This window comes from Brassica napus, chromosome C4 (genome assembly GCF_020379485.1).
Source record: "Brassica napus cultivar Da-Ae chromosome C4, Da-Ae, whole genome shotgun sequence".
Lineage (NCBI taxonomy): Eukaryota > Viridiplantae > Streptophyta > Magnoliopsida > Brassicales > Brassicaceae > Brassica > Brassica napus.
In genome coordinates, this window is record NC_063447.1 from 36,641,571 (window position 1) to 36,666,617 (window position 25,047).

The following is a 25,047-nucleotide window of genomic DNA, read 5'->3' on the forward strand; positions in this document are numbered from 1 at the left end:
GTGGATTTAAGACACCAACCGCAAGATCCTCTGCTTTTGCTAACTATGGTGTGCTTATTTTTGAAATGATCTGTGGAATATAAAAATGTTATCCATGGTCGATCCTAATTCAATTCTACTACGATTTGTATAAATTTAACTTGGTTCTGACTCTATATAAGACAGCTGATTTCTCTATATTGATATCAACAACAAAATAAAAATTTCATATTTAGGATGTGCCATGTTGTCAGAAAATGGCTTACAATAGAAATTAAATGGCTTATGTTTCATAAATGACTCAAGCCAAGTACTTCTCCAGCTTCTCCACTTCTTCTTTGCTTCCAATGTAGAGTGGAACCCTCTGATGTATCTGTCATGTATCATAACGAAAAAGTTTAGTCTGATAATAACACCCTAACTTCGGATATGGTCTTGGAGTTGTATAGGTTAATTTCTTGTAATAATTAAACATGAAATGGTTTTACCTCGGTCGGTTGGATATCTAGGACTCTATGGTGTCCATCTGATCCTTTCCCTCCGGCTTGTTCAACAATGAAACTCATAGGTGCACACTCATACAAAAGCCTAAGCTTGCCGTTTTTGCTCTTGGCGTCACGAGGGTACCCGTAAATCCCACCGTACAACAAAGTCCTATGAAAATCACCGACCAAACTTCCAATGTACCTTGCTGAGTAAGGCTTCCCACTTGGACCAGGGTCCTTGAGATCATCAATGTACTTCTTTAGATTCTCATCCCACATCTGGTAGTTCCCTTCGTTGAAAGAGTAGATTTTCCCGGCTTTCGGAATCTCAATGTTCTCTTGCGTGAGGACGAACTCGCCATACATTGGGTCGAGGGTGAAGGCGAAAACGCCTTTGCCTAAAGTAAGAACGAAGATGACTGAGCTTGAGTACATACAGTAGCCAGCTGCTAGCAAGTTATTCCCTGGCTGGCATACGTTTACTATACACCTTTCTTCTTCTGACCCAAGCTGCAAACAACAAACAACCCATAGGTTAACCTTATTTTTCTACGTTTGTGTTATGTGTACACCATTTAGAAGTGGGAATAATAACCAAGGGAGGGAGAGTAGTTATATTACAGCGGAGGTATCGTCGGAGTCGGGGAGACACTCATCATTGGGGCTGTAGATACCGAAGATGGAACCCGTGGAGACGGCTGCGTCAATGTTGGAGGAACCGTCAAGAGGGTCGAACACGACTACATAGTTGCCAGAGTAACTTTCTTCCACCGCCACTGGCACATCCTCTTCCTCCGACGCTATGATTCCCGTTCTTCCACTTGATCTCAAACAGTTCGAAAACACCTGCATGCACCATCCTCAATCTTTTTATTACACCATCCAACCATTTACATCATGAAAAAACTATGGTTTAGTACTTGTAGACTGAGACTATGTTGTCTAATATTGCTCTGTTTTTTTTTTTCATTTAAATTGGAGTAACTTTATAAAGTTGAGTTTCACTTTATTTTAGAGTACAAAATAAAACAATAAGTAAAAAGAATGTACTCCATACTCGAATAATTTTTTTTCTAAAATAGAAAATATAATAGAATTTGAGAACAGTTTACTCTAACCATTATATTTCTGAGTGAGAAATAAAATAAGGCTGGGAAAATGTTATAATCAAAACCTAAAATGATTTTTGGAGGGACAAGAACTTGAAGTGTTTCCACTAATTAGCTTCTACATGTATGTGTATATATCAAGAAAACAGCGGCATACTGAGGGAAAAAATCGTCGGTATGTCGTCGGAATAACGCTATTCCGACGACATACCGACGAAAAAAATCCTCGGAAATAACTCCTCGGAAATTTATATTTCCTCGGAAATCCTTCGGAAATTTCCGACAGAATTTCGAGGAAACCCTATTTCCTCGGAATTTCCGAGGACCACAAGTTCGTCGGAAATTCCTCGGAATATTCCGAGGAAGATGTCGTTGGAATATTCCGAGGGATAAACTTCCTCGGAATATTTCCAAAATTAAAAAAAAAATTATAAATTTATTTTTTTAAATTGAAATTCCAAAATATAAAATTAAAATTGAAATAGAAAACATATTTAAAATACAAAAAATAGTAAAATAGTTTTTATAAATAAAAAAAATGTTTTATAAATACAAAATTAGTTTTAATAAATATGAAATCATCTTTTTATAAATAAAAAAATAGTTTTTATAAATACAAAAATAATAAAATAGTGTTTATAAATAAAAAAAATGTTTTATAAATACAAAATTAGTTTTATAAATATAAATATTTTTATAGATATGAAATCATCTTTTTATAAATACAAAATAGTTTTTATAAATACAAAAAATAATAAAATAGTATTTATAAATCAAAAAAAATATTTTATAAATACAAAATTAATTTCAAAATATGAAATCATCTTTTATAAATCCAAAAAACGAATTTATATATAAAGAACGGTTTGTATATTTAAAAATAGTTTTTATAAATACAAAAATAAAAAAAAATAGTGTTTATAAATAAAAAAAAATGTTTTATAAATACAAAATTAGTTTTAATAAATATAAATATTTTTATAAATATGAAATCATCTTTTATAAATCCAAAAATCGAATTTATATACAAAAAACGTTTTGTAAAATCGAATTTATATAGAAAAAAAATGTTTTGTAAATACAAAAATAATGAACAATTTATAAAAAAAGTTCTAAATTAATTCAACACAATCAAATCACAATTCTAAACCTATTACACAACAAATCACAATCCTACCCAATCACCCTAACAAAAATCTATCAAAAACCTTTTAAAATCATCAAATCTACTTAAAAACCTAACAAATAGGACCTAAGAGAGTGAGATATGGTCCTTACATGATTTGTAAGAGAATGGAAATGATTCGCCGGAGAGATCGTCGCGAGAGAAGGTGGAGAACGCCGGAAGGAGAGAGAGATCGCCGGAGAGGAAGAAGAGAGAAATGGGGAAGAAGATGCGTTTCGAGTTTATAAAACCTTGGGTCCGACGGATAATTCCCTCAGTATTTTCAATTTCAATTTTCGCGAAATATTTGGCGGCTTGTTTGCCCGGTTAAATGAAAATATTCCGAGGAAATTCCGACGGCCACTTAAATATCCGTCGGAATTTCCTCGGAATATTTTCATTAATTCGAGGAAAAAGAATATCATGTGCATGTATTTCTATTAATTTATATTGTTCCTCGGAATTTCCTCGGAATATTCCGAGGAAATACCGAGGAACTAGTGTTTGGGGTTTCAAAACATCAATTTTTTTTTCCGTATTTCATTTCTTATACAATTGTAATGCATACCATTGAGGATTCTTTGTATAGATGAGCATAAACCATGAAATAACAAATTTCAAAACGAATTGTAAGTATTCCCGTTACCGTTCATTAAAGTGTATAAGTGTTTCGCTTATGTTGTGGAGATTCCGTTCATACAATCGGAAAAGTGTTTATTATAGGGTAAGGAACAAATTTTTGACTTCATAATGAACGTAAGACACTTAATAAGGGTTATATAGGTGTTATTCAAACCGCAAAACGTTGTTTTCGGTTTAAAAACCCTATTTCCTCGGAATTTCCTCGGAATATTCCGAGGGAATTCCGAGGAAACCCTTTTCTTCCTCGGAATTCCGTCGAAATATTCCGAGAAAATTCCGAGGAAGTAGTGTTTGGGGTTTCAAAATGTCATTTTTTTTAAATGGATCGATCGATGGATATATGTCCAAAAACGCATCGATCGATCACTAAGATGGACCAAAGCGTAACAATGTGATCGATCGATGAGATTATCCCATCGATCGATCGAGGATATCAAGTGTTCCTCGGAATTTCCTCGGAATATTCCGAGGAAATTCCGAGGAACTAGTGTTTGGGGTTTCAAAATCTCGAATGTTTTTTATAAACGGATCGATCGATGGATTTATGTCCAAAAACGCATCGATCGATTACTAAGATGGACCAAAGCGTAACAATGTGATCGATCGATGAGATTATCCGATCGATCGAGGATATCAAGTGTTCCTCGGAATTTCCTCGGAATATTCCGAGGAAATTCCGAGGAACTAGTGTTTGGGGTTTCAAAATCTCGAATGTTTTTTATAAACGGATCGATCGATGGATTTATGTCCAAAAACGCATCGATCGATCACTAAGATGGACCAAAGCGTAACAATGTGATCGATCGATGAGTATATGTCCAAAAACGCATCGATCGATCACTAGTTCGTCGGAATTTTCCTCGGAATTTTGTAAAATCCCTATACTATTTCCTCGGAATTCATCGGTCTTTTCCGAGGAACACATTTTTCTTCGGAATTTCCTCAGAATATTCCGACGGATTGATATTTCCTCGGAATTCCGTCGGTATATTCCGAGGAAATTCCGAGGATTTCATTTTCCGTCGGAATGTACGTCAGAATACCGATGTTTTCTTGTAGTGTATGTAGTTAAATATATTTATTTATTGATCCAATAGAAAACGTGTGAATTGTTTTTGTTCATTGGTCTAAAGGATTCTGCATGGTTGCATATAAAACGTTATGATTCCAAAAGTTATTGCCTTAAAGAATATTCAGACGCGTGTATATATGAATAAATATTTGACCTCGTTGGAGACGACGTCAAGCTTTTTCTGATCCTCTCCCTGAATGTTAACAGCTCCTTGAACGCCCGTCAGATTAGAGATTCCAGCCCGCTGAACTAACGAAGCGATCTGCTTACAAGCCATCGCTATGCTCGACATCACTATCGTCAGCTCTGTATCTATCTCCCCTTTCATCTCCTGTCTCAGCAACCAGCTCGTCAGTGTTTGAAGCTCATACCCACTCTTTTTCTTTGCAGCCGGTTTAGTCTCCGCCGTAGCATCCGCCGCAACCGCCATACACCTCACTCCAGTAGCATGATGGTTTTTCCCAACTGCTACTCGTTTCCCGCTCAGAGATGGGAAAAGGATTCGTGGCTGAGGTGAGGCCGCCACATGGCGAGAGCTTGAGAGAAGAAGATGAGACGACGGTGTTGCTCCGGCGGTTGCTGCCATTTTTCTGAGTTTGTGTTTGGAGAAAAATGGCTATTATAAGTTTTGTTTTTGGAGGTGGAGAGAGGATCGGATTGTGAAGTGGACGAAGGATTCGATTCGTGTGGATCCCACTTATCTTCATTGGAGTTGACACGTAGATCTGCTCTTTACGGACATGAACATGATAAGCAGGCCACTTTGTTTGTCAAGGATCGATATAGGAGTTATCTCTTGATATAGTGTTGGTCGAAACAGTTGGGCCTGATGTAAGTTTATCTTAGCTAAGCTAACCCAACCCAATACCACGACATAAAAATATTATAAAGTTCTTTTTGTTAGAGCATTATCCCTATCACTCCTAATGAGTTTTCTAATGACTCTTTAATTAATAAAAGGAACAACTTTAGTTAAGAAACTCCTATTTTAAGTGGTCCACTGGGAATTTCTTAATTAAGATTTCTTAAAAAAAAATTATTAAAATTATATGAACTACCAGAAACATCTCTACTGAATCTCTACAAACAATTGTTCCATTTTAATTTTTTTTTAGCGAGATCTAAACCTCAAAGAAAATTTTGTTTTCTTTTTACTCAGAAATCGCTATGGGGGTTGAGCTAGAGTGGACACTACAATTTCCTCTATGATCAGTCTCGTAATTCCAAAATGGGAGGGACCAAAAAACTACCGTTTTAACATTCATACTAAACAATTGATGAGTTCCAATTATTATAACAGGAAATGTATAGAACCTGCTTTCTGCCTCCCACTCCTAGATGAGGTGTTGCCAAGGTAATGAAATTCATCGGCTCGAGCCCAGCAAGGCTACCTCGCGGAAGATGTGAGTTCCCAGAGTTAGATAGACCAGCACCAACACTGGCTTGTGACACTGCTGCTGAATAAAGAACGGCAACAGCATGTCTGGCAAATAAGCCACCGAAGGAGTGTGCTAAAAAGGAAATCTTCTTTAAGCTCTTGCTCTTTTGGACAACTTGTCTAACCTATAATCTCTCTCTCTCACATCATATGGAGACATATAATCAGCTTATACACTCAAGTTCATGACTAGAACAACCCAGACCTATACATTAAGTGGACTATAAAACAGAGTGTAGCAGGAATGATAAAAACAAAATTTCAGATACAACAATACTTGCAAGCTTCTACTATCCCAACCTGAATGAGAGGCATCAATAATACAAAAACCAAGATGCAAAGGCATATCATACCTGACTAAGATGCCGTGTACAAGAACAAGAAGGTGACCATGTTCAATTTTCTCATCGCTGTCACCTTTAGATCAGGTTCAATTTTCTCATCAAATGATTTTACAGAATCAATCAGCAAAAAAGTCATAATTAAGAGAGGATAAAACACAAAACAAGAACAGACGCATGTCAATTTTACCATTGTCGGGGAGATATTCGAGAGGATAGTAACACAACTCTTCAACATTGGATGATATCTCGATCAATTTGAATGACGATTATATCTCGGCCATGGGAAGCACATGCCCCTTCTTCTTCTCCGACGGCTTATCAAACGTTCCATAGATCCACCGGAGAGCCGTTACGTTTCCCCCAAGGGATCCCCTTTCAAACTCGACAACCCCAAGGCGATCGTAACCGACGGCAAGTTCCCGCCTCTTCTTCCGCCGCCTCCTCCTCAGCTCCCGCCGCGGAATCAGAGGAGCCCCGACGAACTCTTCTTCCGAGAAGTCTCCATCGTCTGTGGTGGTGTTCAACCGCTGGGTGAGAGAGAAAGGTCTGCAGACTACGACGAGGAAGGTTGGAGGTGGAGAATCGGAGGGGACGTCGAGTGGACACGTGGTTGGAAACCAAGCTAAGGATCGGTCTCCAAAATCCCTAGTTAAGGATCGATAATCTCCTCTTTATTTTGTTTTGATTTATTTAAATGGGTTATTTACTTTAAAACCCCACTTAAGGTGCTGCGATAATCATGGTCTAAGGCGTGGCCTTAGACCAGGCATTGGCACTTGTAACTGAATTGCAAGATCCGAACCAAATTCGAACTGGAAATTTTGAATCGATATCCGATCCAAATGTCAAAATACCTAAACAAATTTTGTATAAATGTATTTAGGATTTCCGATATTATTTGAACCCAATAAAATAAACAAAAAGTTCAGAAAACCCAAATTTAAAAATCTTAATTAATATTTGAAATGAGTTTGTAAATGAAACAAATACCCCAAATAATCAATATTATATTTGACTTATAAATATATGAATACAAAATATTATTAACTCAATCTTAGTTCTGATCCAAAATTTAATAGCATTATAAAATTTACCTGAAACCAAATGTTATTAGCTAAACCCGATTCGAACATTTATAAAATCTGAATATGGTTTAGAAGGTTTAATCCGAAAAACCTAATCCGAACATGCAAGTCTAGCTTCTAACAAATCGAAGGGAATTTAAATTCGTAATGATTTTGTAACCCAGAGGTTGAGATTAATTACACCAAAACGAAACTGAAATTAAACAATTTATTGGAGGACATGTATCGGCTCTTTGTCACGCTACTAGTTAATGAGTTTTTCAATATGTAGAATTGACTAACTAGATGAAAATTCACGTTGAGTTATAAAGATGCGTCGTGATGCTGCATTAGTATTTGTCTCTACGCTAGAAGTTTCCAGTTTACTAGGTCAATGGAAGCAATACCAGAATATATCTTGAGAAGAAATTGTGTACATGTAGAAAGTTAGCAAGGGACGTGACAAGTTTTTTTATAACAGAACTTTCAAAACATTGCTTCTACGTATGATAAATATATATTTTTCAAGCAGTTTTTGGCAAGAAATGTGTCATACATTTTCCAAATACAAATTATAATACTTGATTTATAAACTCTCCCTCAAGATTGCACCGATATTACTTTGAGCAAACTAACGTATTGTTTGGTCGCGAGGAAAATCAATTTAACGCGTAGAGTCAAATACGGACGTGAACACATGTACGCACGTCGCTTTAATTTGTTTCCAGGAAAGCCACTAACCCGAAAGTCTTGTAATGGAAAAGATTTATTCAACTAAATTTTTAGAATAGTCTACGTCTTTGATACGTTCATTGGAATATTAAAAATATGCCAATTTACAAAATAAAAGTAGTTAAAATGTTTACATAATATTATCTTGTAGCGAATTTGAAGAATCCGAGCAAAATTCTAGATGACCAAAACGAACGAAGCTATCAATAGTAAAAAGTCAAAACAATACAGAAGTTTTTGGTACAAGAAAAAATACAAGTTTTAAGGAACGCATATTTGTTTAATGTAATAAGCTACCGACAGAAGCCTAGTTCATATTCCGTAACACATGTGAACTTCCAGCGCACAGTCTTTGAATATTGAAATCAATAAGCACTCAGTTTATGATGTTTTGATCATTTCCCAAAAATAATGTAGTAAATACATATAATTTATAGAGACATCCATGAACTTTTAATGGATCAAACAATTCAAAGTTTTAAAATGGAAAGAAATTACCAATTGTTGATAAAAAAAAAAGAAATGACCAATCACATAACGTAGTACAAATAAAAATGCAAATACTAGGAAAAATATAATTTTACTGTTGAAAAAAACCATCTTGTACTGTATATTATAGTAAAATCATATATAGAGGCTGCTATAATGAAAATAGTAAATACAAATCATTCTTTAAATCATCTTGTATATATATACTCATAAACCCCATAACATCTTCAATATACGCCTTCTATTCCCTTGACAACATCAAACTTTAAACCCCTGAAGATCAAGAAAGGAGAAAGAGAAGGAGCGAGAACAACAAAAAACAGAAGCAATGTCTTATTCTTCCCTCAAATTGCCAATCTTTCTCATTCTCTCATCTCTTCTCCATGCTGCTTTAGGTACGTACACATATCTCTATTGTATACAAAGCTCCGGTCGTTAGAAAAGATCATGATTAAGACCAATATGATCATCTCCATTTTTTAAGTCATGACCAATTTCAAGATTTGTTTTCTCAAAAGTTATTCTTAATTAGGTAAGTCTTTAGTTTTTACATCATAGGAACACGAAGGACCATATATTTCACATTTCTCAGCATAATCATGTGAAATATTGATCTTGGACCCCAAAATTTAAGAGTTAATATATATAGATATTTACCTCCACTTTATTCAAACAATTATTTTTATCAAGGTTTTTAACAAATTGTCTATGCCAATCAAAATTTCAAAACCGGCCTTGAGACCAATATAAGATAAACTATAGGAAAATAAAAACCATATGTGAGCATTTGATTTTTTTTCTTAATCAGTTTATGTTTTGTCTTTCCTATAATTGTAGGAGAAGACATCATATGCGAGAATCTGCCCACAAATATGTGCGCGTTCTCGATATCGGCTTCCGGGAAAAGATGTTTATTGGAGACAGCTAACGTCGCCGGAGAATACACTTGTCGGACTTCCGCGGTGGAGGTTGAAGGAATCGTAAACCACGTGGAGAGCGATGAGTGTGTAGCCGCTTGTGGTGTTGATCGGAAAACCGTAGGGATCTCCTCGGACGCAATGATGGAGGCAGGGTTCGCCGCTAAGATTTGCTCTCCGGCTTGTTTGGATTATTGCCCTAACATCCTTGATCTTTATTTCAATCTTGCCGCCGGTGAAGGTACGATCTTGAGCTGATCTTTTCCTAAATCTTTCATGCGTATGTTGACATTTTTTTGGTGTAATACGTTGACATTTTTTTGGTGTGGGTACCACATATATAAATCTTATGAATTGAATAAATCTTTGTTTTGATAAATAAATGGTTCTTGTTGACAAAACTTAATTAACATGTTCACATAAATAAATAGATGAAAAGAATTAAAGGCATAAATTTCTTAAGTAAAAAAGGCTTACATACCAATAGATCATGTGAATGCATGAAACTCATTTTTGTATTTCTGGTGTTTCTTATCGTCAAAACAAGGAATTTCGGTACGAGCTTGATTTTTGTCCTTCACTAATCTTAATTATTATTTGAATAATAAAAGAAATTATCTATTGCACCCTATGGTTACTTACTTTAGTACTATATTAAACCCTTAAATCAGGGATGTAAAGTGTACACTTGACGTAACGTACCAATGGACTACACGCAGGTGCATTTTTACCTGATCTGTGTGATGCTCAACGGACAAATCCCCACCGTTCGATGTTGGAAATGCTCAGTTCCGGCGGCGCAGCTCCTGGACCAGTGTCCGAGACTGCTCCAGGCCCTGTCTCCGACTCCTCAGCCCCTGCTCTAGCTCCGGCTGCTATGTAAAAGTAATATTATTTATTTCACGTGTGTCATGTTTATGTTTATGTTTAATATTTCGACTGATGATCCATAATGAATCATATCTCTTTATATGATTGGTGCTAGCTCATCAATTGATAGATTTGAGAGAAGAGGATTCAGAGTGAGTTTGCTTTTTGGTTCTGTTTCGTAATATTGTCCATGTAATAACACTTTTTGTTATACCATTGTTTTGTTTTCTTGTTCGATATGTAAACCATGTGCAATCTCAACTTATACCGTTATACCCGATGCTCCTTTAGAAAAAAACTTAGAACATGATTAATGGAAGTTCTTAGACCGGAGTTATTAGCAGAATATAAAAAACCGTTTCTTAATTTTTAACTAAAAAAACTAAAAACCGGTTAGTGCTAAAAACCTCATCTTAAGAACCCCCATTAATCATGCTCTCATAAGGCGATGCTTAATTTTTTACTATTAATCTATTTTAAATAAACACGATTTGACGGTACATATTTGAGCATGCATATATGTTTTTGGTTCATTTTCTATTGAATCTTACCGTATTTTTTTATAAAGTTAAGACGTCAACCATGGTCAAAATTAAATGACAAAGCCTTTGAGTGGCCTCTGGTCCTCACGCGCTTCTATCTAGATCTCGCAACTCTCCTTTCCCGATTCAAAAAGGGTGGATACATCTTGTCTATCTGGCGGTCTCGTAGGTGGTCGTAGTGCTCTCCCCTTCCAATCCTTTCTCAACGAGATGATCCAGGCGAGCTCCGGTGCTTTTGGGTGGTTCTTCTTTCTCATCAACGCAGATCGGGTGGGTTTCTGATGTGAAAACCTCCACAATTTCTCCGATGCTCTGGTGTCTCGTATTACGGTCGACGCTTGTTGTTTGAGGATGACGGCTAACCCGCAAGTCAGCCATCAGGGCTGAGGAAAGTCTCCAATTAACGAGATTGGTTGTCGGTGTGGGCGGGCCTTACAACTGAGATGGCTGTTCTTTTGTTGGTGTCTCGCCATATAAGAGAAACAAAATCTGTACAATGGGAACACTTAGGTTTCTGAAATATTCCTTGTGGGAGCATAAACTGATTAATTTATAGAGTAATATAGCACCTGAAACGCAATCCCTTTAGTGTTATTCCCAATCATTCTTTGACTCTCATCTCGTAGATTTCATTCAGTTGTGGACACAGCTTCATGTTCAATATATGACCACAGATGTTATTGAATGTATCATTCAATCCCGTAAGAAGAAACTGAATGATCCTACTTATTTCAGCATCCTCAAGCAACTCCTTCACTTGGTCACAATTACATTTCTTCACGATAGACGACTTAGTGTTGGCTAACTGCTCACACAATGTAGATAGATCCAAATCACCTTGCTTGAATGTCATTACTACATGTTCAAGTTGATACTTCCTAGTAGACTGTTAACTTTGAAGCGCCTAAAAAAATCTCCCACATGTCAGCTGCATCTTCGTAATAGAGAATGTTGTCATAGATCTCCTTAATGACAACAGGAACCAAGACTTCACCATACTGTTGCACCTTCTCCATATCTTGAAGTATCTATCATCAATAGCAGGTATAACCAAAGATCCGATCCATCTACGAAACCTATTTTGTTCTTCGCATCAAGAATTATCTTCATCGCTATGGACCAAATATTGCAATTAGTTCCATCATCATCGGTATCAAACCAGTTCCATCGCGAGTTGCTGGGCTATGAAATTGATTTTGCTTTGCAGAAACTTCACCAGGTTCGTTGAGATTCGGCGTCATAGACCTCGTACAAACTTCAGAACCTTGATCTTCGTCATTTGAATTCAGATTCTTCGGTTTTGCACCACGTTTCCCCATTTCGATTAGAGTGAGCTCAAGAGACGAGAATCAACCGAAGGATTATCGTTGGATCTGGAAACACAAAGAAAATCGAGAGATCAAGAAGAAACCATACTAGAGAAACATAATCTGTTTAGGGAAATAATTCAATTCCTCGTTTTTTAATTTAAAGTCATTTTAAAAAATTTAAAATATAACATATAAGAATATATATAAAATTTTTATTATACAGTTAATGTTATTGTTTAATTTTTTTAATAATATAAAACTAAACAAAAATGAAGAAGAATGCAAAAATTGTTATCAAATATTTATTAATCATAGTCATTAATTGTCATAATCATATTAGGTAATTTCGTAACTTTTATTTAAGAAAAAAATACACGATTTTTATATTTTATGTTAATATAATGTTCCATAATAATTAGATTTAGATCAATATTTTTTTCAATTGATTTTTAAGATGCTGTGTAAGCTAAATTATCATTCTAATTAAGTGACACCTAAACGTAATCTATTTTTAATTTATACAAATTCGAAGTTACAACTTTTTAAATAATTGTCAGTTAATATATAGCCGATGACTTAACCAAAGTAAATCATGGTCAAATAAAATTATAATTAAACCATCCTAACCGGACTCTAAACCGACTATGTACATTAATACGCCGGCTCGTTTCCGTCTTGTTTCCACCGAGAAGGGTGAAGGAGCATGCAAGATCTCAGACCTGAGACACGGCGAATCGTATGCGGTTGACGGTGGTTAGAGTTTCGGAGTCAAAACTTATTCTTGAAGATGACGATTGCGGCCGTGGGACATCTCTGGGTGGCTCTTTTGATGGTATCTGGTGGTGAATCTGGCGGGCCTTGAACAACCCCACCGTGAGAAGCTTACGGAAACTGGATTTTTGAGTCGCGGTGTTCATCCAGCTACCTTAGTCTTCTTCCCCATAACCCTCTCTCCCTCTGCTTTATATGTGTAGTTGTTGTTCTCTTGCAACCTAGATCTTAACGTTTCTCCTGTTCACCAGCTCTCGTTACTATTTCGATGCCTCCTTTTTGAGGATTAGATAAATAGATAAATTATAATTAAAAAAAGATATCAACCATGGTCGGCTAGGTCTAAGACGGCACCGAGTTTATGTTGTAAGTATTCATGAAAAGTATGAGAAATCATAAAATTTACCTTAGCTTCGACGGTCAATCAAGGAAGAACCTATTCAACTAACGGCTTACGGTTGAGCAAATCACAAGACAAGATCAGCCAAAAGACAACTCATCAAAGCTCTTTCTATTCGTTTTGGTGAGAAATATCACGTATGAGTTGATCATTATTTTATTGGAGATAGTTTGCAGATACAATAAATCGCGCTATTGTGCAGCATTGCCACATTAGTGCCATAAATGGGTTCATGTGCTTACCATACGCATGGGATGAACGGTTGAATAGAGCTGTAAACTGGGCGAGCCCATGTCCATTAGCCAATATCCGTTTGTCCATTTATTATTTGTGGACAAAGAGTGACCATTACCATTAAAGACCATGTTCATTAAGGCCCAAATCCACTAATACCCATATTTATATGGGCTGCCATGGGGTCCATTAAAGACCATATAAGAATATTTTGAATTTCAATCTATAAGCCTAAAAAAATTCAAATATAAATTCATAAGATTAAAATTCATCCATAAATTCATAAGTGCAACAATACATAAGTTCAAATATCACACAAATAGCATCAGTACATAGCATTAGTTCATAAGTACTTAGATATCATCAGTTCATAAATAGCATCATAAATAAAAGACATAACTTCAAAGTTCAAACTCCATAAATGCTCAACTTCATACATGTCACTTGCCTGCACCAAATCAAGAGATAATGTTATTAATTAGTCATGCGAGACACATAAGTAGCAAGCAGACTCAAGTCTTACACATGAACTCAGACTTGACATGTTTCATTAACTTTTTCGCCAACTTCCTCCAACTCCAAGGGTTCAAAATCCATTTCATCACCTAAGAAAATTCAATTATCAGTTTCAAGTACAAGACCAGAGACAAATCTAAGGATATAACCAGAGTCCAGAGACTAATGATCAAGAACTTACAGTCTAAAGACTCAAATCCTCTTAGCCAATTTCTTGCGCAAATCAGTGCTCGGACATTCGAAGGGAGAAGGCAGCTTCTGTATTTGTTCAATACACGGCTTCCAATGCTGAAGGATGATTCTGAAGCAACCGTGGTGATGGGTATGCTCAAGACGTCACATGCCATTAATGCGAGCTCCTTAAACCGATTAGCATTGTCTCTCCAGTAGGAGAGAACATTCAAACTCTTGAAGGCCATCATGTCTAAAACCGGTTCTTCTAGGTACTTATCCAAGGCTGACTTCCCATTACCACCAGCGTTCTGTGAGAAGAAAGCATAGTATGCCTGCAACCAGAAATAAAAACAGTAATGCTCAGACCTTAAGAAAGCATAAACACACTAATGAGAAATGCAATGAAACAAGCTTACATCATATCCTGGTAAAGTAGTCTGTGCTGCAGTTCCTAAAGTTCTAGCCATGTTTTTCTTTTTGTTCTTCTTGTAGACATCAAACAAAAAGAGTACGGCAGGTTATGCTCAATCAAGGCTATTGCAATCATCTCACGAAACACAAGCTGATCTATCTTCCTACCAGATCCAGGTGTACCAGGGACAGGATTCAAAGTACATACTTTCATATGACGCAAAAGACTAGAGGTTCCACTCCTACGCAGGTTTAAGTAGTAGTTGTGTTTGCAGAATTTGCACACTACGTCATTCGAACCATCTGGATACTATACTAAAATGCTTCCAGCATCTAGAGGTTCTGCGTTTTCCTCTTTTGGCACGGGTTTCAGCTGTGCTCATGAGAGTATCCTCCACTGCTACTGCTTCATCTCCATCTGAGTTTTCATCCATCAGCTCATCCCCACTCATGTAGTCTTCTGCGTCATTTAGATTCATTGTATCCTCATTGTTCATCCTGAAAAAAAAAAAGATAACATGATAAAGGAGATGACCACTTTACAGCACATAAAAGACTTTACAAAACAGAATGTGATGATAACTCGTTTTTTAAATATGTGCTATAGTGAGAAGCACATCTGATCATAGTTTAAATCATATAAAAGTAGCAAGCAAACTCATAAAACACATCAAACTCATCGATGACCTCTACATATCTCATAACAAATCATCATCTGATCATATCCCATAACAAATCAATAAAACACACATTCAGTTTTGCAAGAGACAAGTTACCTTGTGTGTCAGTACAGAAACGCTCTCTCACTTCAGCTACTCTTGTCTGTCAAGTGTCAAGGACTCGAACCTACTCTTGCCTGTTACAAAAAAACAAAACCATTAAGTTACATATCTCAAACGCAATACAAACGGATAGAACGAAACTCAAAGAATCAATCCATATCTACACAAGAACAGATACAAACAAACCCATATCAGTAAACTTGAACCGATCTCAAATCTCATAAAACCCAATCTCAGATTCGAAAATCACAAACAAAAATCCATCTCAGATAAAAAAAAAACCCAACTCAAATCTCAAACAAAATCATCAATATGAACAAACCCAAAGGATGGAAACTGACCGGAGGAGAAGATGAGAACAGACGGAGTCACAGAGAAGAAGTTGAGAACAGATGGAGGAAGGGAGGAGAAGTGGAGAACGGCCGGAGGATAGGAGGAGAAGTGGAGAACATACGGAGGAGAAGTGGAAAACAGACGGAGGACAAGAGGAGAACGGAGAGCTTCGTCGTCTGTGGCAATCGCCAAAGGAGACGCCGACTCGCGGAGTTTCCTGAAAAGAGAGAAATGAAATTTTTTTAATTTTTCCCCAAAATTGAAAACCCTAGACATTTTCCTTTATTGGGGTGTCCAAGTCCACATTGCCCAATTCCATAAAAACCCATAGATAAATTGGTTTCCAAATTCTGACCACTTAAAGCCCACCTGGAAATATGGACATAATTAGTGGAAGCCCAAATGTATGTGGACATGGACGCCCATCGGACAGCCCACCCAGTTTACAGCTCTACGGTTGAAACCATTTGCTAGACACTAGTTCTATACTTCTAGTAGTGAACTGATCTGCATTGCCCATATTACAAAAGCATGTTTCAGAATCAATCAAACTTATAAATTCGTTCATTATGTATGATTGATCCATTGTCAAATTTTCAATTGTATTGTTTATAGTTTATAGTTACACATCCTGCTATATATTAACTGAGAATTTATTTTAGTGATTTTTGTTTACATGTCATTCATATGAAAGTTTCCCAATTAGAGAGCTTTCACATGTAATAGAATAGATATTAGATGATGATGTAATAAATAATTTGACCAGTGTTATAAAAATATATATTTGCAATTGTAAACTCAAACTTCAGATTAACACAAATTGAATTTGCGGGTATAAATAGTTTTATAGTTTAATATTTGTAATGTTTTGACATGCTATAATATATATTTTTTATTTTTCAAAACTGAGTGTGAGTTTTATTTGTTATATATTTTCTAAATAAATAGATTTATATCTTTTTTATAACTTTTAAATAAAAATATGCTTTTTAAATATTTTATTTGATTTTTTATCAACAGCTATAGTAAAAATAGTTAATGTATGCTCCAATTTAATTTATATACAGTATTATTATATGTTATGTAATTTTGATTTCCAAATGTAATTAAATTAATATTACATTACATTTCCAGTAATATTATCTAACAATAACTTATATACGATAGCACAAATATTTTTCCTAAAAGATGATATGAACATGATAATATTTGCTGAAAAAAAAAAAAAATTCATTGGCTAATATGGTTAGAGTAATTCGCCATATGGATTATTCAATTCAAACATGCAAGATTTGATAAAAATAACCAAAACATTCTGGCTAGTGGAAAGTTTAGAGATATTATGAGCAATAGTCAATGAAATACTTCCAAATAAATTAAAACAGTTAGACACACAACATATATATATATATATATATATAATTAATATGGTATTTAAGTCAAGTATATATGATTATTTTTACTTTTTGTATATTATTATTTATGAGATATGCAAGTAACAAAAGCAATTAACAACTAATTTTATTTTCTTTTTATTTCTTTATATAACATACAAAATATTTTTATGCAGTGTATTTTTTAAAAATGTATAAAATAATGTATTCGTGTGTAAAAACTGTATATATTTTTACATATTTGTTGACGGAAAAGATAACATCATTCTTTTACTTTAAAAGTACATAATATATACACGTTTGTATATCATTATATATACAAAACGAAACTAACTAGAATTACTAATTACTAATTGTATTTTATTTTTAATTATATATATATATATATAACATACAAGGAAAAGTTTTTAAATCTCATTTTAAAACAATTCATTTTAAAATGTATGAAATTATTTACCAGCTTTTACAGTAAATAATGATTTTATATATTTGTTAAAAGAAAAGCTTTAATATGTTTCTCATCTAGAGTTACTTTTACTTTTCTCCTAATTGATATTAGAGTGAATTGGCTTAAAAACCAAAAAAAAAATGATGAAATTAACAATATGCCTTAAACGCACTGTTGTAGACCACGTGTTGAATCAGAGCTTGATCAGAGCAAAGCAAATTTGGAGCATGTCCGGTGTATAATAGTGATTTTTGGTACATCGCTAATTTTGCATAAATGCGTATGTAGAGAGTGCAAATACCATTATATTATATACATAATTTTGTATATTATTATCTATATAATACATAAGTAATAAAAAAAGATACTAACCACTAATCGTATTTTGTTTTTATTATCTATATAACATGCAAAGGAAGTTTTAAATCTCTTTTATACGAATACAAATTTTTTTAATATAAATTATATTTCAACATTTATTCTAAAATTAGTTATTATACGAAAAATATTATTTTTATGACAATTTTTTTTTTTATAACTTACCAAAAGTTACAATACTAATTTTATATAATTGGAAACATTAAAACATAAGATAATCAAGCATTAACGATACAATTTCCTTAAATACATATTTGTGATAGCCATTATTTGTAAAAATATTATTTGTTTAGACCTTGATTTAGTTTTTTTAGAACAGAAATCAAATAAATCTAAAATTAAAATCATCACCAATCGAATTAAAACAATTAATTGGAGAGCTCTCATATGAATGCAATGTAAGTAGAAATCACTAAAATGACTTTTCAATTAATATATAGCAGGATTACATATGATGATCAACGACCTGCAGCATATGCGAACATGATGAAAGCCTTCATGAATGGCAATTCCATGATGTAGTTTCCCCCATATGCGAACATTATTTTCTAAAGTACGTCAAGACATATAACTTTGATCCGAGATCCGGATATCCGGAAACCACGAATCCGGATATTAAATCCACGGATCCGGATCCGGGTACCCTAAATTTTTCGGATATCTGAATCCGTACCTGGCCTAATATAACTAGCATACACATCAAAACCAAATAGATAGCTAATATAAAACAACTCAGCCAACAAAAATAAATAAAAAGGTAAATAAAAATTGAATATAATTTTTTTCCTATATCGACTATAAAATCATCTACATTTATAATAGGTTACCCAAGTTTTAAATAAAATAATAGTTGATTTTAGTTCCTTTTTTTCTACCGAGGCAATTAATTTTTTGGCTTACAACAAATTTACCAATTTTTTTAATTAAAATAAATAATTGTAAGAAAACTCCACTTGATAAGTCTTCAAATAAATAATGGTAAGAATACTCCACTTGGTAATAATAGGTAAATTACAATTATCTTCTCATGATTAAATAGAAACAAAATACATTTATAATTATAATATTGAGGAGTCTTCAAATTGGTTATACATAACATAGAAAATTGAAGATGATCTCAAATGAGTTAAGGAAAAACATTTAAAGAACATTAGTTACAAAAATATAAAAATTAAAAATCTAAAAATAGTTATCAAATAAGTCAGCTGGAATTCCAACAATGTTTTAAGGAGTATCATTATAGCATGAACAACACCATAATATGATATGAAAATAGACAATATACATTTACGAAAATAATAATATATTATATTGGATATTGTTAAAAAAAAAAAAATCTTACAAATCTCTAACAGCTAGAAAAATGTGAAGATTATAATGACTATGTTGTCTATGAGACCTATTAATTTTGATTGACCGTAGCAACTACGAAAATAATTGTTAAATTATGTGATAATTTTGAAAATGTATTGAACTTGTTTATTTGAATGATAAATCAAACTAACACCTATTTATATATCTAAAGAAGGGTTCTTTCACTCCTTAACTATCCACATCAGATTTCATGTCACTAAATCGGAGTTTGTGATGGTAATACGTGTCACGGTCAATCAAAACTCAATGTTTCATTTATTCTTGAGTTTAATGGGTTTTATGTGTCTATTACAGCCTAAATACATCTTCTCCAAAAATCTGTATACGAAATCTAGGGAAAGTGGTCGTCGTGCAACAATTCCCGTTCGCTCAACTGTCAATAGAAATCCAAAAATAGTTTTGCCGGTGACGAACGATTCCGATCAATGTCAGTTGGAAGCCATCGTTTTTGGCGAATAAACTTCTTTAATCCGGCGCCATTGCGGAAATTAACTTGGTTCATGCATCTTCATTAACATTCACATTAATACCTATTCTTCACTTCTCACATAATCTCACATTGAATGAATCCCTTCATTCATTCATTTGTGTATAAATATGAAAGTTTTCTTCCAATAAAATCATCAGTTCACTTTTCTTAATAACAACACAAAAAGGTGATGAAAATAGATCTATTAAGTCCATGGTTGTGCTTAACGGATTGTGACAGAAAAGTGATAAGAAACATAAGAAATGAGATGAGAAACAAAATAAACAGAGAAGAAGAGAAAAGATGAAGATGATAGAAGAGAAGAGATAACTTTTGTTTTTTTGTCAATATTTTACATTTATGGAAAAGTCCAAAAACTATTACATGGTGAAACAATATTAAAGCCCATCCAATCTGAATACAATTTAAAATGTAGCCCAATAACCAACCCAGTTTACAAATCAATTAGTCATTCTATGTACCTCCACTGCTATCAGGCATGATGACATGCGTCCACTTCATTGCACACGAGTTTGGAAATTGCAACACTTGCGACACGACGTATTAATTTCAATAATGCTTATGCATCTTTGTTTAATTTCACGTAATAGATTATTTCTGTTTTAGATATTCCCAATTATATAGGCAGTTTAAGTTTGTTTCAGGCTATCTTTATTCAAGTTTATATTATAAAGTTTATTTGCATTCCGGTATAAGTTATTTTATTTTATACAGGTGTTTAAATCGTATTGGTTTAATTTAGGCGAAAATAAATTTATGTTATAATATGACATACCAAATTTAGAGACTACCATTTTCTGTTTAAACAGCCAATTCACTTGTTGTTTGGGACATTAACGGTGAGATAAACAGCCAAATCACTTTGTGTTTGAGACATTAACGGTGAAATTATATCTCAATACTAGAATAGTCCACGTCTTAGCTGACTTGACATTCATACGAAGCACTATGTTTGGCGTCCTCTGTTCCACTAAAGGCGTTTAAAATGTAAAAATATATTCTATATCACATGATCTCTAAAAACACATAGGTACTAAAAAGAATATTATTACAATATTTATAATGTATAATGGAACGTTTACTGCAGTTATTTATTATTCGTTATCATGGTAACACATTCACTAAACAAGTAGACATTAAACTTTCTATAAAAAGTTCTATTTAGGAAAAATATACACATTGAACGATTTAGTAAAAAGTCTGAATATTATAGCTACTTCAGTGCATAAATTAATTAGTAGATATCAATATTTTTTTGCCAAACAAAATGACGGCCAGATAATTGAATAGTCAATTTCAGATATGGATCGAACGCACCCAAAAATCACTGATACTTTGTAACGTATAAACCGATTAACCAAAACTCGAATGATATAAAGTATAAACCATAGGGCCGCAAAATATACCCTAAAAGAAAAAAAAATAGGGTACTCTCCCTTAAAAAAGTCAGGAACTAAAAAAAGATGTGCATATTAGCTTGGATCAATATTTGGCAGCCTTTATAATAAATATTTAGGCATTTGACATAAGTTCAAAAAAAAAGCATTTGACATACGGAAACTCTATTCGTCTCCTATTTCTGATCCGATTTTTTTAAATAATGACTGCATCACTTTCATACATGAATAGCAGCCAATGTGTTATCCAACACTTTTAAGTTTCGACGAAAACATCGTTTTCAAAGCTACAAATGCTAATATTTTGAGACTCTTGACTTTGTTTTATTTTAAATTTCGTCAACAGACGACTATATCTTATCTTAGAGTTTACATTTCCCGTTCTGATGAAAACCATCATATTTAAACTTACATAAGTCAAATTAGTGGTTTCAAATACAGAGTACCTAATATGTATTTACTGTGTTCCAACGATTTAATATATCTATGGAATATATCGTACTACCTTATTCACACAAAAAATAAAATAAACATATTTCGAATAAATCAACACAATTGGTGCGTGACATAACCACATAAAATAAAATACATACACCATAAATTATTCTATCATAATTACAAAAGCAAATACATAATAGTAATAGTTTTAAGAAATAAATAACTAAATTGTACATCCATAATATTGTTAAGTAAAAATAATTATTCGCATATTCCGTTGGAAAGCATTATATATTAATAAAAATTCAAATCGTATATTCTTTTTAGTAATCCATAATTTTTATTAAAAATACAATGCAACTACTAAAATCAAAATTTAAATAATTAGTTATTTTTATATGGTATATGTTTTACTGTAAAAGATATATATATATATATATATATATATAGTCTTCAAAATTCAATGCCAATATATATGCCGTATGTTTTTGTAATCATTTGTATTTTGTTATAAATATTTAAACTTCAATCACAAAAATTTCAATGGGAATTTAACAGTTTATAACATATAAACTTATAAACATTTTTAAATTAAAAAACATAACAAAAACGGAAAAAACTAAAACAAGTTAAAAACCCCTAAGATTTTTAGCCTACAATTTACTCTTACATCTCAATCACAACTTACACAATATTAATAACTTCTCACTTATATATATATATATATATAATCAATTATAATAAATATAAAATGCACCAATGATAATAACTTCCAGTACAACTTCATGAATACTCAGCAAGAAATGATGTATTGCACCCCCAAGGAAAAAAACATAATTAATTATCAACATAGTATGGTTTATTTAGTTTAAAAAAAAAAGAAAAACATGTACAGAATTTAACTAATATTTATATTTTTAATTAATAAAAATTTACATTAAATATTTACTCTAACAATTAAAATTATTTTTAAATATTCATCCCGCCTGTATGGTGGGCTGGCCGAGTTATATATATTAAAGTGGTTTACCATAAATGTATATTCATTTTTATATCGAATCTGTTTTAAGAAATTGTACAGTTACACAAGCTTTACTACTATAAAATATAATTAATTAGGTAAAGTAGAAAATAAATCTAATACTTTAGATTCTCTATATTATTATTTCAGAAGATAAAAAGTTACTTACCATTAGTACAAATTCATTATATTTATTTTCAATATAAAATATCTAACAAAAAACTATTTAATATTAGTTAAAACTTATCAAAATATAAATGATGATTAAGTTTTAAATCTAAATTAATACTAAAAATATATATATATATAAATAGTTAAATAAAATTTTCTCAAGTACGTTTGACACACAATATATATACATAATCAAGTAGTTATTGTAAAAAGTTTGAAGTACAAAGAAAACTTAAATATTATGGCGGTAGATAAAATATTTATAGTAGTTTATAGCATATATGCATCGAGCAATCTGTATAATAATAAAATTGTAAACTTTATATTTTGTCCAAAATATAAATACAATAATAATTGCAATTTATATTGTTATAATACAATTAAATAGCTAAGAATTAGTTGTTCAAAAAGTATAAATTTATAAACAAATATTGATAGGAAAACATCAGATAAAATTTTAAATATATTCATAAAGTAAAATAAGTATAAATCAATAATATTATTTTTCATTTAAAAGTATTGCAAAAATTAAATTAAATTATTCAAACAAACTCGCGTGCTTAGCACAAATATAAAATCTAGGATAGAAATAAAACCTGCGTTAAATGCAAGTCAAACTCTATTAACTTCTAAAAGAAAACACTTTTGTAACGAAGTCATGACTTAAATTGAAGTCGTCCATGATTTTATTCCGAGATTCTGGTCAAATCTTGTTTATCTTAGACGACTTCAATGTAAGTCATCGAACGAACGACTTCCGTGTAAGTCGTCTAGAAAAAAATATTTTTTTTGTTTTATTTTTCAATTGCAAAACTAATCTGAGACGACTTACATGGAAGTCGTCTAGGTATAACAAAATATTGATTTTTTAATTTTCACGTAAGCCGTCCAAGAAAAATCAAATTTCTGACACAATCCGGTCAAATGCAAAACTAACCTATTTTCCCTAGACGAGTTACATGTAAGCCGTCTCGAGTTTTTTTTTAACAAACAAAGATGGACGACTTCCATGTAAGTCGTCTAGGTTAAAAATTAATTGCAAAACTAACCTAAATGGACGACTTCTTAGAAGTCTGCCAGACGACCCCCGTGGAACTCGTCTGCGTCAATGTTTAATAAAATTTCATTTTCTCTAAAACTATAAAGATTTTTTTAACATTTTCTTGTTAATTCATGTCTATTAATCAATATTTTAGCTAATGAATGAAATTTATAACTTAATTCGTGATATTTATGAGGTTACCAACATTCATGTTTATTAAAGTTTCTAGCTGATCTCTACGCTAGTTTTTGAATAACTTGTATTTTTAAGAGTATAACTTGTATTTTTAAGAGTATTAAGTAACTTCAAGATATGTAAAACTCATATTTTCAAAATATGTTTTCTACCTTAGTTTTACTAAATTTGACTAAGTTTTTCAACACAAACTTGTAAAAATTGTGATATGTTTTGACTAGTTACTATTGTTTGTTTCCATCTCTTAAGTATGCACGAATGATGATTATTGCTATGAGTGGGTAAAATACTTGTTTTTTAAAATGTTATATATCAATGACTTAAGTATCATTATTGTTATATGCATCAATGATGTTTTTTGATATGAGTGAGTAGAATGGTTAAAATGATTCTTAATATATTGTATCAATGACTTAAATATCATTATTGTTATATGCATCAATGATGCTTTTTGCTAAAAGACTTCCGAGAAGACTTCTAATGAAAGTTTTATATCTTTGAACTTATGTAATGGTTTATCTTCTATGAATTTGACTAAGTTTTCTTGAGAATTCTTCTCATTTAGTTGTAATAAATTTGATTATTTTTATGTTATTGTGTTTTGCTATTGAAGTTGTATCAATAACTTCAATTATGTCAAGTAATTTTGGCAAGATAATATTGTGGAATATGAACATATTTACCAAATATTTTATTAATATCTCTTCAAATTTACAAAAAAAAATCACAACTAAAGGAGTACACATACAAATCACAAAACATACCAGAAACGAAACTATTATAGATCGTTCCTCTACAAAGACAAGCTTGGACTCCACTTGATATAGAAGAAGACTCCGTCAGAAGACTTCCGAGAAGACTTCCCATAAATCTTCCAAAGTCTGTTCCAGATTAGAAAAACCTGCATATCAAAAAATGTT

The 25,047-nt window shown here is 32.6% G+C and overlaps 2 protein-coding genes and 1 long non-coding RNA gene across 5 annotated transcripts; 1 reads left to right on the forward strand and 2 right to left on the reverse strand.

Moving 5' to 3' along the window:
• Window positions 1–155: 155 nt before the first annotated feature.
• Window positions 156–6,853, reverse strand: LOC106421663 (fructose-1,6-bisphosphatase, chloroplastic). 3 transcript variants are annotated; one of them, XM_048753292.1, is made up of 7 exons: window positions 6,422–6,841; window positions 6,244–6,307; window positions 5,767–5,909; window positions 4,607–5,177; window positions 1,086–1,310; window positions 468–974; window positions 156–352 (listed from the first exon to the last, which is right to left on the reverse strand). In XM_048753292.1, the coding sequence occupies exons 4-7, from the start codon at window positions 5,036–5,038 to the stop codon at window positions 281–283; spliced, it is 1,236 nt and encodes a 411-aa protein (XP_048609249.1). In that variant the 5' UTR covers window positions 5,039–5,177; window positions 5,767–5,909; window positions 6,244–6,307; window positions 6,422–6,841; the 3' UTR covers window positions 156–280. The 3 variants fall into 3 exon arrangements, with proteins under 3 accessions (XP_048609249.1, XP_048609248.1, NP_001302992.1); XM_048753291.1 differs by having other exon boundaries at window positions 5,767–6,853; NM_001316063.1 differs by lacking the exons at window positions 5,767–5,909; window positions 6,244–6,307; window positions 6,422–6,841 and having other exon boundaries at window positions 182–352; window positions 4,607–5,043.
• Window positions 6,854–8,719: 1,866 nt separating this feature from the next.
• On the forward strand, window positions 8,720–10,583 carry BNAC04G26560D. Its single transcript, XM_013895107.3, has 3 exons — window positions 8,720–8,914; window positions 9,357–9,677; window positions 10,156–10,583. The coding sequence occupies exons 1-3, from the start codon at window positions 8,848–8,850 to the stop codon at window positions 10,317–10,319; spliced, it is 552 nt and encodes a 183-aa protein (XP_013750561.1). The 5' UTR covers window positions 8,720–8,847; the 3' UTR covers window positions 10,320–10,583.
• Window positions 10,584–12,697: 2,114 nt separating this feature from the next.
• On the reverse strand, window positions 12,698–13,869 carry LOC125585579. The gene is made up of 2 exons (XR_007322563.1): window positions 13,336–13,869; window positions 12,698–13,204 (listed from the first exon to the last, which is right to left on the reverse strand). It is a non-coding gene; the product is annotated as an uncharacterized LOC125585579 (long non-coding RNA).
• Window positions 13,870–25,047: the final 11,178 nt, after the last annotated feature.

Bases quoted from the DNA above. Each gene is read 5' to 3' on its own strand.
- LOC106421663 (XM_048753291.1), bottom strand. From the start codon at position 5,038: ATGGCAGCAACCGCCGGAGCAACACCGTCGTCTCATCTTCTTCTCTCA. The intron at 1,311-4,606 runs GTCAAATATTTA...TGGTGCATGCAG, and splicing joins TTGACGTCGTCTCCAACGAG to GTGTTTTCGAACTGTTTGAG. The intron at 353-467 runs GTAAAACCATTT...GATACATGACAG, and splicing joins TAGATATCCAACCGACCGAG to ATACATCAGAGGGTTCCACT.
- BNAC04G26560D (XM_013895107.3), top strand. From the start codon at position 8,848: ATGTCTTATTCTTCCCTCAAATTGCCAATCTTTCTCATTCTCTCATCT. The intron at 8,915-9,356 runs GTACGTACACAT...CTATAATTGTAG, and splicing joins TCTTCTCCATGCTGCTTTAG to GAGAAGACATCATATGCGAG. The intron at 9,678-10,155 runs GTACGATCTTGA...GACTACACGCAG, and splicing joins CAATCTTGCCGCCGGTGAAG to GTGCATTTTTACCTGATCTG.